This window comes from Mobula hypostoma, chromosome 6, assembly GCF_963921235.1.
Source record: "Mobula hypostoma chromosome 6, sMobHyp1.1, whole genome shotgun sequence".
In the NCBI taxonomy this organism is placed as follows: domain Eukaryota; kingdom Metazoa; phylum Chordata; class Chondrichthyes; order Myliobatiformes; family Myliobatidae; genus Mobula; species Mobula hypostoma.
Genome location: NC_086102.1, coordinates 94,231,625 through 94,249,913, shown reverse-complemented (window position 1 = coordinate 94,249,913; position 18,289 = coordinate 94,231,625). Strand labels below are relative to the sequence as shown.

At 43.0% G+C, this 18,289-nt stretch overlaps 1 protein-coding gene across 3 annotated transcripts in view; it reads left to right on the top strand.

Moving 5' to 3' along the window:
* The window catches only part of pcid2 (PCI domain containing 2), a 71,853-nt gene that overhangs the window by 369 nt on the left and 53,195 nt on the right, over positions 1 to 18,289 (top strand). For all 3 annotated transcript variants that reach the window (XM_063051248.1, XM_063051246.1, XM_063051247.1), the window contains exons 2-3: positions 6,372 to 6,459; positions 12,611 to 12,700. In XM_063051248.1, the coding sequence (XP_062907318.1) occupies positions 6,424 to 6,459; positions 12,611 to 12,700 (126 nt within the window). In that variant the 5' untranslated portion in view covers positions 6,372 to 6,423. The remainder of the gene's footprint in view (positions 1 to 6,371; positions 6,460 to 12,610; positions 12,701 to 18,289) is intronic.

Below are 18,289 nucleotides of genomic sequence, written 5' to 3'. Positions count from 1 at the left end.
ATAGAGAAAATACAGATCAGGTAGATAAATAAAATGCAAATGTCATGGCAAGGTAGACTGAGAGATTAAGAGTTAATCTTTCTCGTTCAGAAGTCTTGTAACAACGGGATAGAAACTGTCCTTTAGCCTGGGTGGTACGTGATTTAAGGCTGTTATATGTATTGGGGGTGGGGGGGGATAGGACAAGACCGGTTAATTCAGGAAAAGGGGGCAAAGGGACTGGAGATCTGGATGCTAAGTGTCAGTGACCCCTCCTTCATTTTACTCCATGATATTTTGCTCTTGGAGTCAATGCCGACAGAGCAACTCCCATTTCCTCCACTTATTTTCGCAACCATGTGTTTGTGCAGCCTCACAGCAACAGGGATCTAAGTTCAACACTGACTTTGAATTTATATTTTTATTATTGTTGTGTGTGCAGTGAAAAACTGTTTTGTGTATGCCATTCAGAGAGATACGGCCATATGTAATTACACTAGGGTAGTAACAAGCAAAACAGAATGAAAATGTAGTGTTGCAGTTACAGAAAGTGCAGTTCTTTGTAGAGTTTGCAAGTACTCCCTGTGACCTCATTGGTTCCCCCCCCCACAAATATTTTTATTTCCTCCCACATCCCAAAGACTTGTGAGTTGGTAGGCCAATTGGCTGCTTTAAATTGCCCCTAGTGTGTAGTTGGGAGATAACAATTGGGGAGAATTGATGGAAACATGGGAAAATAAACGAGGATTAGTATATTAGGTACTTGATGGTTGGCATGGACTTATTGGACTGGAAGGCCTGTTTCTAAGACTTATGACCTTATGTCAATGAACTCCTTGAACCCTCCCCATTTTTCTTTCACATACCCAAGCTTGGGGTATTCTCCATTACAGGTCTTCCCCAGCTTACAAAAGCCCAGCTTGTGTACAGTCCTGTACAAACGACGCCAGCTTGTGTACAGCCCTATACAAATGACCCCAGCTTGTGTACAGCCCTGTACAAACGACCCCAGCTTGTGTACACCCCTGTACAAATGACCCCAGCTTGTGAACAGCCCTGTACAGTCAAACGACCCCAGCTTGTGTACAGCCCTGTACAGTCAAACGACCCCAGCTTGTGTACAGCCCGGTACAGACAAATGCCCCAGCTTGTATACAGCCCTGTACAATCAAATGCCCCAGCTTGTGTACAGCCCTGTACAGTCAAATGACCCCAGCTTATATACAACCCTGTACAGTCAAACGACCACAGCTTGTGTACAGCCCTGTACAGTCAAACGACCACAGCTTGTGCACAGCCCTGTACAGTCAAACAACCACAGCTTGTGCACAGCCCTGTACAGTCAAACGACGACAGCTTGTGTACAGCTCTGTACAGTCAAACGACCCCAGCTTGTGTACACCCCTGTACAAATGACCCCAGCTTGTGTACAGCCCTGTACAGACAAATGCCCCAGCTTGTGTACAGCCCTGTACAGTCAAACGACCCCAGCTTGTGTACAGCCCTGTACAAATGACCCCAGCTTGTGTACACCCCTGTACAAACGACCCCAGCTTGTGTACAGCCCTGTACAGTCAAACAACCCCAGATTGTGTACAGCCCTGTACAGTCAAATGCCCCAGCTTGTGTACAGCCCTGTACAGTCAAACGACCCCAGCTTGTATACAACCCTGTACAGTCAAACGACCCCAGCTTGTGTACAGCCCTGTACAAATGACCACAGCTTGTGTACAGCCCTGTACAGTCAAACGACCACAGTTTGTGCACAGCCCTGTACAGTCAAACGACCACAGCTTGTGCACAGCCCTGTACAGTCAAACGACTACAGCTTGTGCACAGCCCTGTACAGTCAAACGACCACAGTTTGTGCACAGCCCTGTACAGTCAAACGACTACAGCTTGTGTACAGCCCTGTACAGTCAAACGACCACAGCTTGTGCACAGCCCTGTACAGTCAAACGACCACAGTTTGTGCACAGCCCTGTACAGTCAAATGACCCCAGCTTGTGCACAGCCCTGTACAGTCAAACGACCACAGTTTGTGCACAGCCCTGTACAGTCAAACGACCACAGTTTGTGTACAGCCCTGTACAGTCAAACGACTACAGCTTGTGCACAGCCCTGTACAGTCAAACGACTACAGCTTGTGTACAGCCCTGTACAGTCAAATGACCCCAGCTTGTGTACATCCCTGTACAAACGACCCCAGCTTGTGTACAGCCCTGTACAGTCAAACGACCCCAGCTTGTGTACAGCCCTGTACAGTCAAACGAACCCAGCTTGTGTACAGCCCTGTACAAATGACCCCAGCTTGTGTACACCCTTGTACAAACGACCCCAGCTTGTGTACAGCCCTGTACAGTCAAACGACCCCAGCTTGTGTACAGCCCTGTACAATCAAATGCCCCAGCTTGTGCACAGCCCTGTACAGACAAATGCCCCAGCTTGTGTACAGCCCTGTACAGTCAAACGACCCCAGCTTGTGTACAGCCCTGTACAGTCAAACGACCCTAGCTTGTGTACAGCCCTGTACAAACGACCACAGCTTGTGCACAGCCCTGTACAGTCAAATGACCACAGCTTGTGTACAGCCCTGTACAGTCAAATGACCCCAGCTTGTGTACAGCCCTGTACAGTCAAACGACTACAGCTTGTGTACAGCCCTGTACAAACGACCCCAGCTTGTGTACAGACCTGTACAAACGAGCCCAGCATGTGTACAGCCCTGTACAAACGACCCCAGCTTGTGTACAGCCCTGTACAAATGACCCCAACTTGTGTACACCCCTGTACAAACGACCCCAGCTTGTGTACAGCCCTGTACAGTCAAACGACCACAGCTTGTGTACAGCCCTGTACAGTCAAACAACTACAGCTTGTGTACAGCCCTGTACAAACGACTCCAGCTTGTGTACACCCCTGTACAAACGACCCCAGCTTGTGTACAGCCCTGTACAGTCAAATGACCCCAGCTTGTGTACAGCCCTGTACAGTCAAACGACCCCAGCTTGTGTACAGCCCTGTACAGTCAAACGACCACAGCTTGTGTACAGCCCGGTACAGTCAAATGACCACAGCTTGTGTACAGCCCTGTACAGTCAAATGACCACAGCTTGTGTACAGCCCTGTACAAATGATCCCAGCTTGTGTACACCCCTGTACAAACGACCCCAGCTTGTGTACACCCCTGTACAAACAACCCCAGCTTGTGTACAGTCCTGTACAGTTAAACGACCCCAGCTTGTGTACAGCCCTGTACAGTCAAATGCTCCAGCTTGTGTACAGCCCTGTACAGTCAAATGCCCCAGCTTGTGTACAGCCCTGTACAGTCAAACGACCCCAGCTTGCGTACAGCCCTGTACAGTCAAACGAGCGTTTGGGAGACCAGTGGGATGCATTTGCCAGCTGCTGCTGGGCTGCAAGCATCTCCTGCTATGTTGAAATCTCGTTTGTAGCAATATCTTGAATGCCCTGATTTGACTACACATTGATTCATGCTTTCTTTTAAATATATTACCAGGCAGTTAAGATTAACTCTTGGGAGCAAATTCCTGTTGGTTTCTGAGGAGGACGTGTTATTCTAACCTCTTTGACTAAGTATATGGGTTATTAACGACAACTCACAGTCTGTTCTTGCGGCACTGTGAGTCATTCCAAGCTGTTTTAGAGGAGGTTTTGAGCTCTAAATCCATTTTTAGTTTATTGGGCGAGGGTGACTTGAATTCTCAAGTTCACAGAAAGGTTAAAGCATGGAAGCCAATGTAGTCCATGTTGGTTCAGTGTAAAAACATTAGGTGAGTCTCACTCGCTGTTCTCTTCCAAAATTCCTGCATGTTCTTACTCTGTTCCTGTTAGGATTCACAATTGGTTCACAGTTAAACCAACCTGCACTACGTCTCTCAGCATTGTTCCAGAATGCAACTATTTGCTGCATAAGCAGAAATCGTTGTATATCTCATCAATTTTGTCTATTTTGCCAATCACCTTAATCATACCTGTGGCTCTTCTGGGCCTCTACATCAAGTACAAGTTCAAATTTAGCATCATTCAGCTGTACGCATGTTTGTAGCCAAATGAAACCATGTTCCTCCAAACCAAGGTGCACAACAATACGTATAACTCACACACAACTCATAAAGTAATATTACTACAAATAAATTAACAAATAATAAAATATGTTCTGGAAGACTGACATTTAGCTTAAGGTGCATTTACAACACAAATTAAAAGGTATACAATCAAACGCTACTGGTGCTTCATAAGTGATGAGCCTTGGGTGGTGGTAGGGAGTTCTGTAGTCTCATGACCTGGGGAAAGAAGCTGTTTCCCATCCTAACAGTTCTTGTCTTAATGCTGGGTAGGACTTGTACCACCAGGTCCAGAAACAGTTATTACTCCCTAACCATCAGGCTCTTGGAACCAAAGGAGATAACTTGCTCAACTTCACTTGCCCCGTCACTGAAATATTCCCACAACCTATGGACTCACTTTCAAGAACTCATCATCTCATGTTTTCAATACTTATTGCTTCTTACTTATTTTTAAAGTGTTATTTCTTTCTTTTTGTGTTTGTACAATTTGTTGTCTCTTGCACACTGATTGAATACACAAGCTGGTGTAGTCTTTCATTGATTCTATGGGATTTATTGAGTGTGTTGCAATACAATGAACGTCAGGGTTGTACATGGTGACATCGATGGCAATGGAGCTGGAATTATTGCATACCGTTGTTATGTTGTCGCTTGGACTTGTGTGCCCTTGGATGGTGCGAGTGATTGTCTTGGACATTTTTATTGTGATCACAAGGCTCTGTTGGATATTGGTAAAATAGTACATTGCAAGTCTGGTTCAGCAGTTCATTGGCAAGACCGACAGCCGGGGAGGAGTCATCGAGGCAGTATAGGAGAAACCTCTGTGGGTTCGCTGGAATCCGTCTGGCCCCTCCTGTTAGTCTGCCCTCCGATGCTCGCCTGGTGTTGCTCTCCAGTGTGAACTTGGTGGAAGCAAGCTGGAGACAGAGACTTTGGCTGTATTTTTTTCGTTGTGACCGTATGCTTTTCTGAAATCGTAACCATGTGGGCTATTTGTGCTACGTGCTATAAGCAGTGTGTTGTGCTGCTTGTAATGTGTTTTACACCTTGGCTTGGAGGGTAGCTGTTTTGTTTGGCTATATTCATATACGGTTGAATGATAATTAAGGTTTAAATAATCTTATATAGGCAGTTTGTGAGTGGCTAAAATGAGCCACACAGAGCTGCAACTGGGAAGTATAAACACAAGATTCTGCAGCTACTGGGAATCTAGAGCAACACACACAAGATGGTGGAAGAGCTCAGCAGGTCAGGCAGCATCTATGGAAGTGAATAAAAGCCTTTATTCATACACAGAATCCCCAGGAGATGAAGAGTCTAGTAGATTCTCACTCTCATGACAGGATGTTTTGTACCTCTTCAACATAAAGGGTATTGTTTTAAGATTAACCTACTTATTTTTAATATTTGAAATATAGTGGAATGAATTTACAAAGTAACATTTACAATGTCAGTGCATCCCAATTAGCAGAACCCCTTTGACTATTCAATACCAGTGTCTGTTCCAAAAGCCAGGCACCTGAAACATACCCCTTTTTTACCAGTGTTGGCTCTCAATATACAACTAGCCAGAAGGTTAAGTGACAAAATAGCCCTGTCCTGAACTGTGCCTTAAGTGGTGAGGATATACTGTAACACTGTGCTAACAGCACGGACATTCAGCTATTGGCTTCTCCTGTATAATTTCAATGGGGCAGAATCAGAATGTTGCACACCATGATTAGTTTAATGAAGTTAAATTGTGTAGAGTTTTATTTCCTGAAGACTGACTCTCATTTGAGTTCATCCATAATTATGCTATTCATAATTATCCCTAACAAGAGCATATTTGCTTGGTAAAGTAAGATCAACAGTTAGTCCTGACGAAGGGTCTCGGCCTGAAACGTCGACTGCACCTCTTCCTAGAGATGCTGCCTGGCCTGCTGCGTTCACCAGCAACTTTTATGTGTGTTGCTTGAATTTCCAGCATCTGCGGAATTCCTGTTGTTTGCATCTATTCAGCTAGTTGTCTTTGACCATCTTGATCATTTCATGATATTCCTGATCTCCTAACTTTTTGTTTTCATTTCAGATGGCCAGCATCTGTGTGTGTGTGTGTGTGTGTGTGTGTGTGTGTGTGTGTGTGTATTTTCGTTAATATTGATAACTGATACCAAACTCAAATACAAATGAGTTTCATGTTTTTTTTTAAAGATAGGCAGCTTATCACTCCACCTCTGTACTGAATGCTTGACTCACTTTTGACTTTCTAGTTAGTGTTAAAGTAAATTCTTCAACAAATTGATCTGTATATCTCCCTAGGTGATCTCATGTCATTTTGCCTCAAGACATCTGAACTGCCACCCTGCCAGCAATGGCACACATCACAGTGAATCAGTATTTACAGCAGGTAATCCAATAACCAATTTTTAACTAAGATAGTATACACAATAGGACAACGTAATAGCAGTCACTGAGCAAAATTAGCACCGTCATAAATGTTCTATGATTTCTATGAAAGAGGTAATCGCACCACACTGTGAGAGTGGCGACATAAGGTGGTAAAGAAGACATTTGACACAATTGCCTTCACCTATTGGGGCACTGAGTGTGAGAGATGGGTTTTCATATTACAGCTATACAAGATATTGATGGAGTATTATCAGAATCAGGTTTATTATCACCAGCATTTGTCATGAAATTTGTTAGCTTACCAGCAGGAGTTCAATGCAATGCAGAATATAGAAGGGGAGAAATAAATAAATAGGTCAATTACAGTATATGTTTATTGGAGATTAAAAATCGTGCAAAAAGAGAAATAATACATATTGAAAAAGTGAGGAGGTGTTCACGGGTTCAAAGTCCATTTAAGAATCAGATGGCAGAGAGGAAGTAGCTATTCCTGAATCGCTGAGTGTGTGCCTTCAGGCTTCTGTACCTGATTGTAATAGTGAGAAAAGGGCGTGCCTTGGGTGTTGGAGGTCCTTAATAGTGGATGCTGCCTTTCTGAGACACCGCTCCTTGAAGATACCTGCATACTTCGTAGGCTAGTACCCAAGATGGAGCCGACTAAATTTACGACCCTCTGCAGCATCTTTTGGTCCTGTGCAGTAGCCCCCTCACCAGTGATGCAGCCTGTCAGAATGCTCTCCACAGTACATCTATAGAAGTTTTTGAGTGTATTTGTTGACATACCAAATCTCTTCTAACTCCAAATGAAGTATAGTGTATAGTCGCTGCCTTGCCTTCTTTTTAGCTGCTTCAATATATTGGGACCAGATTAGATCCTCAGAGATCTTGACACCCAGGAACTTGAAACTGCTTATTCCATGACTTTATATAGTCATGGTCATCAGGTATAGGAAGGGTGCCATTAAGTTCGAAGGGGAGCAGAGCAGAAGAGACTTGCAAGGATACCAATAAGACTGGAGACTTGAGTTATAAGGAAAAGCTCAAAAAGTTGGAATTACATTGGAGTGTAGGAGGTTGAGGAGTGACCATACAGAGGCTTATAAATCATGAGGGTCACAGATAAGGTGATTGATTGTTGTCTTTTAGGAGGGTAGGGAGTCTAAAACTAGAAAGCATAGGTTTCAGGTGAGGGGGGCAGATTTAAAAGGGACCTGATGGGATTTTTTTCCACACAGAGGGTGGTATGTACTTGGAACGAACTGGTAGAGGAAGCTGTAGAGGTGGGTACAATTGCAATATTTAAAATACATTTAAGCAGTTACATGTATGGAAATGGTTTAGAGTGATAAGGACTAAAAGCAGTCAAATGGGACAAATTCAGAGAGACATCTTGGTTGGCATGGATAAGTTGAGCTGTTTCCATGCTGTATAACTCTGATGCTATTTACTGTGTATTTTGTGGAAAGGAGCATGTTAAAACAAGGATTGATATAACCATATGAAATACCAAAGTGGTTGACCATATTGGTAGGGTTTGGAAATGTACAAAAGGAGGAAAGAGAGTTTGAGCTTGATGACCTCCACTCAGTGATTTAGGAACAGCTTCTTCCTCTCTGCCATTAGGTTTCTGAACAGTCCGTGATCATGATCTCATTATTTGTCATTTGCACTATTTATTTATTTTGTGATTTTTTAGTAATTTTTGTCTCTGCGCTATACTGCTGCTGCAAAACAACAAACTTTACATCAAATAAATCAGTGATAATAAACCACTTTCTAATTCTGAGTGGTTTATAGAGGAAATTCCTGAACAAGGCCTTGCAGATGAATTCGGCCGAAAATGGTGGAATAATTAAATCTGAGGGTCATCAAGGTTGTGGTTGTGCAGACAACTTGGGGATATAGGGCTGAAAGAGTAGTGGTAGGCAGGGACACATTCATGAAGGCATGCAAACAAAACTTCCACACGCCTGAACTGGGAGTCAGTAACAGAAGTGAACAGAATTTGATGCGAATTGGGTGAAAACATAACATAAAGGGCTGGGTATGGATATGATAAAGTGCTTCTTCATGAATTTAGTTGCAATGGAGGCATGGTATTTGGGAAAATGAAGAAGTCAGGGCTATTATGTGTATTGTTGAGGAAAGGTTTGGCGGGATGAGGGAGATGGTTCATCTTCAGGTAGGCCAGTGTGGAAACCAGATAGGAACCAAGGTTTGGACAGCTGAGTAGGAGTGAGGAAGTTGCCCCATTGAGATTAATGAAGTGGTGCGTCTTCAGGAATATCAGGGCAGAGATTGCAGACACGGAGGTGTTAAGACCATAGGAAGCAGAATTAGGTCATTTGACCCGTCGAGTCTGCTTCGCCATTTCATCACGGCTGATCCAATTTCCCTTCAGCCCCAATCTCCTGCCTTCTCCCCATATCCCCTCCTGCCCTGATTAATCAAGTTTACCTCCAGGGTAGTAACCTCAGGATTGCTGCCTGTGCCACGTGCTAATAAGCGCAAGAGTAGCATGATTGGGCATATTAATGCGTGACTGAGAGACTGGTGTAGGGGGCAGGACTTCGGGTTCCTGGATTACTGGGGCTTCTTCTGGGGGAGGTACGGCCTATACAAAAAGGACGGGTTACACCTGGACCCAAAGAGGTCCAATTTCCTAGCAGGCAGGTTCAACAGAGCTGTTCGGGAGGGTTTAAACTAATTTGGCAGGGGGATGGGAACCGGAGTGATAGAGCTGACGAAGGGGAAAACCGAAATAAATCAAAGATAGAGTGTGACAGAAATGATAGAAAGGACAGGCAGGAGATGTAACATACCACAGTCATGATTATGGGATGAATTACAGGGCAATAGAGGCATGATGCAGTTAAAATAGAAAGCAGCAAATACTGGACTGAAAGTGTTATATCTGAATGCACGCAGCATCAGAAATAAAATGAACGATCTTGAAATTCAGCTACAGATTGGCAAGTATGACTTTGTGGCCATCTCTGAAACTTGGCTGAAGGATAGCTGCCATTGGGAGCTGAATGTCCAAGGATATACGGTGTATCAGAAAGATAGGTTAGTAGGCAGAGGGAGTGGTGTGGCCCTGTCATATAGGAAATAATATTAAATCATTAGAAAGAGATGACATAGGATCGGAAGATGTAGAGTCTCTATGGGTTGAGTTAAGAAATGGCAAGAGTAAAAGGACCCTAATGGCAGTTGTATACAGGCCTCCAAACAACAGCCAGGATGTGTATTACAAGTTACAGCAGGAGATAGAAAACGTGTGTCATAAGGGCAATATCATGATAATCATTGGGGATTTTAACATGAAAGTGGGTTGGGAAAACCAGGCCAGTACTAGACCTCAAGAGAGAGAATTTGTGGAATGACTAAGGGGTGGCTTTTCAGAACAGCTTGTTGTTGAACCCACTAGGGGATTGGCTGTGCTGGATTGGGTGTTGTGCAATGATCCAGAAGTGTTAAGAAAACTTAAGGTTAAGGAACCCTTAGGGGACAGTGGTTACAATATGATCGAGTTCACAATGAAATTTGAGAAGGAGAAGCTAAATTCCAATGTGTCAGTATTTCAGTGGAATAAAGGAAATTACAATGGCATGAGAGGGGAACTGGCCAAGGTTGACTAGAAAGAGACACTAGCAGGAAGGATAGCAGAGCAGCAATGGCTGGAGTTTCTGTGAAAAATGAGGGAAGTGCAATTCAGATATACGTATTCCAAGTAAGAAGAAATTTTCAAATGGAAGAAGGATACTACCGTGGCTGACAAGTGAAGTCAGAGCCAATGTAAAAGCAAAGGAGAGGGCATGCATGGAAGCCAAAGCTATTGAGAAGCTTATAAAAACTTGCGAAAGGAAACTAAGAAGATCATTAGGAAGGAAAAGATGAATTATAAAAGGAAGCTGGTGATTCATATCAAAGATGATACCGAAAGCTTTTTTAAGTGTATAAAGTGTAAAAGAGAGTTGAGGGTAGATATAGGACCAATGGAAAATGACACTGGAGATATTGTAATGAGAGACGCAGAGATGGTAGAGGAACTGAATGCGTATTTTGCATCAGTCTTCATAGTGGAAGACATCTGCAGTATACCGGACATTCAAGATTATCTGAGAAGTGAAGTATATGCAGTGAAAATTACGACTGAGAAGGTGCTCAGGAAGCTTAATGGTCTGAGGGTGGATAAATCTTCTGGACCTGATGGAAGGCACCCTCAGGTTCTGAAGGAAGTAGCTGGAGAGATTGCAGAGGCATTAACAATGATCTTACAAGAATCGATAGATTCTGGCATTGTACCGGATGACTGGAAAATTGCAAATGTTACTCTGCTATTTAAGAAGGGTGGGTGGCAGCAGAAAGGAAACTATTGACCTGTTAGCCTGATATCAGTGGTTGGGAGATTGTTGGAATCGATTGTTAGGGATGAGATTACGAAGTACCTGGAGGCACATGATAAGATAGGCCAAAGCCAGCATGGTTTCCTGAAAGGAAAATCCTGACTGACTAACCTACTGCAATTTTTTGAGGAAATAACAAGCAGTGTAGACAAAGGAGATGCAGTAGATATGGTGTACTTGGATTTTCAGAAGGCCTTTGACAAGGTGCCACACATGAGGCTGCTGAGCAAGATACGATCCCATAGAATTACAGTGGATTCACTAGCATGGGTGGAGCATTGGCTGATCTGCAGAAACAGAGTGGGAATAAAGGGATCCTATTCTGGCTGCTGCTGGTTACCAGTGGAGTTCCACAGGGGTCAGTTTTGGGACCGCTGCTTTTTACGATGTATGTCAATGATTTGGACTATGGGATTAATGGATTTGTGGCTAAATTTGCCAATGATACAAAGATAGGTGGAGCAGCGGGTAGTGTTGAGGAAACAGAGAGCCTGCAGAGAGACTTAGATGGTTTAGGGGAATGGGCAAAGAAGTGGCAAATGAAATACAATGTTGGAAAGTGTATGGTCATGCACTTTGGAGGAAGAAATAAACTGGCAGACTATTATTTAGATGGGGAAAGAATTCAAAATGCAGAGACGCAAAGGGACTTGGGGGTCCTTGTGCAGGATACTCTCATGGTTAACCTCCAGGTTGAGTTGGTAGTGAAGAAGGCAATTACAATGTTGGCATTCATTTCTGGAGGTATAGACCAGTGGTCCCCAACCTCCGGGCCGCGGACCGATACACTGCCGCGAAGAATGCAGTGGTGCAGGGGTAGTTGGAACGCACCCAGCACATCTTTAAGAAAAAAAATAGAAACATTCCGAATGTTAAAAGGTTTGAACAGATTAGATATGACAGAGTTATCTCCCATGGTAGGGGAGTCTAGGACAAGAGTGCATGACTTCAGTATTGAAGGACGTCCATTTAGAACAGAGATGCGGAGAAATTACTTTATCAGTGGGTGGTAAATCTGTGGAATTTGTTGCCATGAGTGACTGTGGAGGCCAAGTCATTGGGTGCATTTAAGGCAGAGATAGATAGGTTCTTGATTAGCTAGGACATCATAGGGTATGGAGAGAAGGCAGGGGAGTGAGGATGACTGGAAGAATTGGATCAGCCTGTGATTGAATAGCGGAACAGACTTGATGGGCCGAATGGCCTACTTCTGCTCCTATATCTTACGGTCATTTACAGCAAAACTTCGGATATTCTTTGTTTGCTGAGAGTTGAATGAAACAGTTTGACCATGATCAGCACTAGAGGTAGCAAAGCTAGTGATGGGAAATAAGGAATTTTAGTGGTTGCATGGAAGTGTTTTAATATGAAAGCAGTGTGGTTCAGTTTCAGCCAGTTACCAGGGTACAAAGTATATGTACCTTGTGTGCCTTGTTAATGTTATAACATTCTTACTGCCCGTTTCGCCACTGGTCTTTAGGGCACCAATGAAGGTCCTCCATCTGTCTGTCCTTGGCCACTGCAGTTTCCAATCAAGTTGTTAGCCCTGAGCTGAACCTGGAGGACCAGTGGGCCACTCTTAGTCTGGCCTCTACCCTACCAAGAGCCAAAGCATAAAGCCCTGGCTTCAGCCAACGCAGCTCTCCGGGTCATTGAGGCACACAAGCCTGCAAACCGTGACAAGGTTGTGGTCCTTTTGGAGGAATGTTATAAAATAATGACTATTTATTGCTTTAATAGGTTTTGGAGTCCATCGACAGCAGAAATGGCGAATCCTGTGCTGAATTCTTATCATTTAAACATCCTCACATTGCAAATCGTAGGTTACAGGTAGGAAAAAGTATTGACATTGTGAACTTATTTGAGGGAATGAAGAAATCGCAATTGTTATTGTATATTAAGTAATCTGTAGGATGCGTTGGTTCATCAAATTATTCTGGAATGCCATGAAAATCACTTCCCTGCTCTCTGGTGTGGTAGTTCTTTAATTACAGAAGTATCATTTTGTTTCCAAATACTTCCATGGCCTTGTCCTCTAAAATTGCTCAGGAATCTCCTGGCATGCTTATCTCCATCACTATACCAGTCTTCCTCTATAATTCTTTTTAAAACCTGCTATACCTGTTTGACTGTTAAAGACTATAATACATAGGAGCAGAATTAGGCCATAAGGCCAATCGAGTCTGCTCCACCATTTCATCATGGCTGATCCAATTTTCCTCTCAGCCCAAATCTCCTCCTTTTTCCCTTTATCCCTTCATGCCCTGACCAATCAAGGATCTATCAACCTCTGCACCGGCGCGCCTCAAGGCTGTGTGCTGAGCCCTCTTCTGTACTCCCTTTTCACCTATGACTACGTTCCTGTACTTGGTTCTAACTCCATAATCAAATTCGCAGACGACACCACGGTGGTTGGTCTGATCAGAGGGGATGACGAGACGGCCTACAGGGACGAGGTCCAGCATCTGGCTACATGGTGTGCTGACAACAATCTGGCCCTTAACACCCAGAAGACCAAGGAGATCATTGTGGGCTTCAGGCATGCCAGCAGTCACACTCACGTCCCCACCTACATCAACGGAACTGTAGTAGAGCTTGTATCAAGCTTCAAATTCCTTGGTGTCCACATTTCCGAGGATCTCACCTGGTCCCTGAACTCCTCCATCCTGATCAAAAAGGCACAACAGCGCCTTTATTTGCTGCGGAGCATGAAGAAAGCTCACCTCTGTCCCAGGATACTGACGAACTTTTACCGCTGTACTTTTGAGAGCATACTCACCAACTGCATCTCAGTGTAGTATGGCAATTGTCCCGTATTGGCCCGCAAAGCACTCCAGTGTGGGGTGAAAACTACCCAGCAGATTATCAGCACCCAATTGCCCACCATTGAGAACATCTACCATAAACGCTGCCTGGGCTGGGCGAAAAGCATTATTGGGGATACATTTCACCCTAACCATGGACTTTTTACTCTCCTCCCATCCGGTAGGCGCTACAGGAGCCTCCGCTCCCACACCAGCAGGCACAGGAAGAGCTTTTCCTTGAGACTGAGACACTGCTGAACCTCTCATCACAGCACTAAGCAGTATTGCATCCATATTGTACTGTCTCAGTACTTTTATATTTGTGTGCTGTAGCACTTTTTTATTTGCAGTTATTTTGTAAATAACACTATTTGCATTTCTGGTCAGATGCTAAATGCATTTCATTGGCTTAGTATCTGTACTTGGCACAATGACAATAAAGTTGAATCTAATCTAATCTAATAAAGACATGGTTTCCACAGCTGCCAGTGGCAAAGAATTCCACAGATTCCCACTCTCTGGTTAAAGGAATTCCTCCTCATCTCTGTTCTAAAAGGATGTCTCTCTATTCTGGGGCTGCATCCTCTGGTTTGGGATTCTCCCACCATAGGAAACATCCTTTCCAAATCCACTCTATCAAGTCCTTTCTCCATTCAGTAGATTTCAATTAAGTCATACCTTAATTCCAGTGAGCACAGGACCAGAGCTATCAAACCTGTAGAGAATTCTGCACAAGGACCCCCCAAGTCTCTTTGCATCTCAAGTTTTTGTATTTTCTCTCCATTTAGAAAATAGTCAACACTTTTATTTCTTCTACCAAAGTGCATGGCCATACACTTCCCAACACCGTATGTCATCTGCCACTTTTTTGCCCATTCTCCTAATCTAAGCTCTTCTGTAGTCTCTCTACATTCTCAAACCTACCTGCCCTTCCACATATCTCAATATCGTCTGCAAATGTTGCTACAAAGCCATCAATTCCATTATTCAAATCATTGACATATACCATAGAAAGAATCGGTCACAACACAGATCCCTGTGGAACACCACTAATCACCACAGCCAACCAGAAAAGGCTTGCTTTATTCCCACTCATTTCCTCCTACCAATCAGCCACTGTTCTGTCCGTGCTAGAATCTTTTCTGTAATACCTTGGGCTTATAGCTTGTCAAGCAGCCTCATGTGAGGCACCTTGCCAAAGGCCTTCTGAAAATCCAAGTATACAACATCCACCGATTCTCCTTTGTCGATCCTGCTTGTTATTTCTTCAAATTATTCCAACAGATTTGTCAGGCAGGATTTTCCCTTGAGGAAACCATGTTGACCACGGCCAGTTTTATCAAGTGCCTCCTGATATCCTGAGCTCTCATCCTTAATAATCGACTCCAATATCTTCCCAATCTCTGAGGTCAGACTATCTGGCCTATGGTTTCCATTCTTCTGCCTCTTTCCCATCTTGAACAGTGGTGTGACATTTGCAAAAGAATGGTCCTCCAGCACCTTTCAGAATCTAGTGATTCGCAAAAGATCATTACTAATGCCTCCACAATCTCTTCAGCCACCTCTTCCAGAATTTTGGGGCATAAACCATCTGTTCCAGGTGACTTACCTAACTTCAGACCTTTCAGTTTCCCAAGAACCTTCTCTCTATAGTGGTAATTTCACACACTCCATGACCTCTGACACCTGAAACTTCCGCCATACTGCAAGTCTCTTCCACTGATGTAAAATACTTATCCAGTTCATCCACCATTTCCTTGTCCCCTTTTACTACTTCTCCGGCATCGCTTTTCAGCCGTTCGAAATCTATTCTTGCTTCTTACACTTTATGTATCTGAAGAAACTTTTGGTATTCTCTTTAATATTATTGGCTAAATTACTTTCGTATTCCGTCTTCATCTTAATGACTTTTTTAGTTACCTTCTGTTAGTTTTTAAAAGCTCTCAAATCCTCTAACTTACTGTAATTTTTGTTCTGTTGTGTGCCCTCTCTTTGGCTTTCATATTGTCTTTGAATTCTCTTGTTTGCCATGTGAAACCCCTTTCTTCCCGTGCTTCTCAGGAAACGGCTTGTTAGCCCTCACTGGCAGTCTCCCAACTGTGCTGAGAAACCCACTGTTCTCCGGCCTCATGTGTCTAGGGTACACACATCAAACGGTCCTGCCAAGTCCATGAGATTGAGATGTCTCTCCCACCCAAGCCCTAGTTTGTGTGATGTGCTGCCTTGTTATAGCTTGTCAGCAGGAAATAACAGACTGCACACTGCATGCAATTAAAGGAAGTATATCTATGAATATTAACTAAAAAGTTAGTAAAGAAAAGAAAAAAAACAAAAAGGGCCATTATAATTAAACAGTCAAATGTGCACAGGTTGGAGCTCAAATCTTCCAGAAGTCATATTCTCCCATCCCCAGTAGATTCCCACACCTTGCTCCATCGAATCCTGGTCCCCACTGGATCCAATCCGATGACTGGTTCTCTCCAGCATCTTCTCTCTTTACCTTCTGCCGAACCAAGACAAAGCCTCACACTGGTGTCAGGCACCAAAGCAAACACACTCCCCCAGCCTTCTCTCCTGATTGAATGGCCCACATTCCTCTATCTCTTATCTCTAACAATAACCCAAACACTACTTCTACAGAAAGACCATTACATGAAATACTCTACAACATTAGCAGTGAAACCTTTATCATGATTATGTCATCTTGCCTTTAGAATACTTCCTCTTTGGGATGTGTATATCGTGTGCTTTCTGGATTTCCAGGGATTGTAAAACCCACTAGTGGAGGTGAGGGGAGGAAACTCTTGGCACAGAAACATTACTCCAAACATCTCCTTTAAGAAGTGGAAGATTTTAGCCAGGAGGAACAATTCAATAAGACAGGATTGTTTTCCTTGATCAAAAATTATGAGACATAGATTTGGCCGAAAAGAGAGAAGGGTAGATAAAGTTAGTGAGAGTCTGGTAGGAGAGACAGAAATCCATATTGCAGTTAAGCAGTACTTGGGTGAAGAGTCATTCCCTGTACTGCTATGGATCCAGTGCTAGGTCAAAATACTGTCTCTTTTTTAATCATCACAGATATGACAGACTCCTATTGTCATTTATTCTTTCCACCACAATGTTAAATCCCTATCTGAAGTTAACAATACCTTAGCAATGGCATTTCCTCGTTTATCTTTTCAGCATTCCTCTCCCCAGAACTTCCTCTACTCAAATGATGTTACTTCTAGCAAATTGTGATTTAATTTTATTCAGGCTGTAGAATTTTGCTAGAATTCCACTTAAATTTTCTTTAACTGTTTTCTTTGGAGAAGAAGAGGTCACGGGGAGATTTGATAGGAATATATAAATGATGAGGGATCTGTACAGAGGGAATAGTGAGATGCATAGGTGGAGGGGTTGAGGACTAGTGATCACAGGTATACAATAAAGGGAAGAAGGATTAAGAACAATAGGAGGAGAAAAGAGTCTTGCACACCATTGTGGGTAGAATCTGGCTAGGATCGTTAAAACATGGAATGCCTGTCTGCCTTTAAGAGGGAATTGAATAAGAAACTGTAACAAGGCTATGGAGAAGGGGCTAGGGAGTTGCTCTGGGAGGGACATAATAGATGAAATGACTTTCAATACAGTAAACGTTGTATGACGCTAAGATATATCAGCAGCTTCTGTTTAAGCATACATCACATTCTCAACCGGGGTTCCGCGGGAAGAGGAAGAACTTTGTGAGTTGCAGTCTGATCATGCACTCAAGATGAGATTTACTGACTTGCCTCTGGACAGTTCTGGATTTCTGTGAAAGAAGAGTATGCTGCCATTCATAGGAAAACAATTAACATTTTGCTGCAGTTTTCGACTTCTTACATGTGAGAGCAAGCTTTTTCTTGTTTAACAAGCAGCAAGAGCAAGGATAGAAATCATCTCATTTCAGTTGAAGGTGAAATCCTTGTGCGCTTATCTCAAGTTTGACCCAGAGTTGAGCATTTGTGCAACCAAAAGCAAGCACAGGTTTCACATGCTAGGCCTGTATTTGAGCCTGATCAAGTCACTTAGTAAGAAAATAGTTTTTCAAAGACTTATATACAATTGTGTTTAGGCTATATTTTGATTTATATTGCTTTGGCTTATGGTTTTTAGTAACTTTATTATTCAACATTGTCAATAAGTTTTCATGTAAATAGCATTCATTAAAATCACTTTACAACTTCTATTTAAATTAAGTCTACTGAACCCACTTGATCCCATTTTGGCTTAAGCCAGTTATTTAACAGAAATTAATTATGTTTGCCTTGAGCTTTTTAAAATTTATGAAAGGGGAAGAAAGAGAAGCTAAGCTTAACTACCTGTTTTTTTTTCAAGGTTAGCTAAAAATTCATTCTCCACTCAAAACTCAATTATTTTTGGATTATTATAGCTACAACTTACCAATCATGCTAATGTACTGTGAGCTGTAGATATAATAATAATAATCATTTTTACGCAGGGTTTCCCTGAGACCTGAAAATTATTTCAAGGGTTCCTCCAGTGCAAAAAGGTTGAGAAAGTCTGGTCTAATGTATGGTGTTGTACAATGCAGTTCATTTTGGGCCTGCTTGATTTTATATTAAATGTT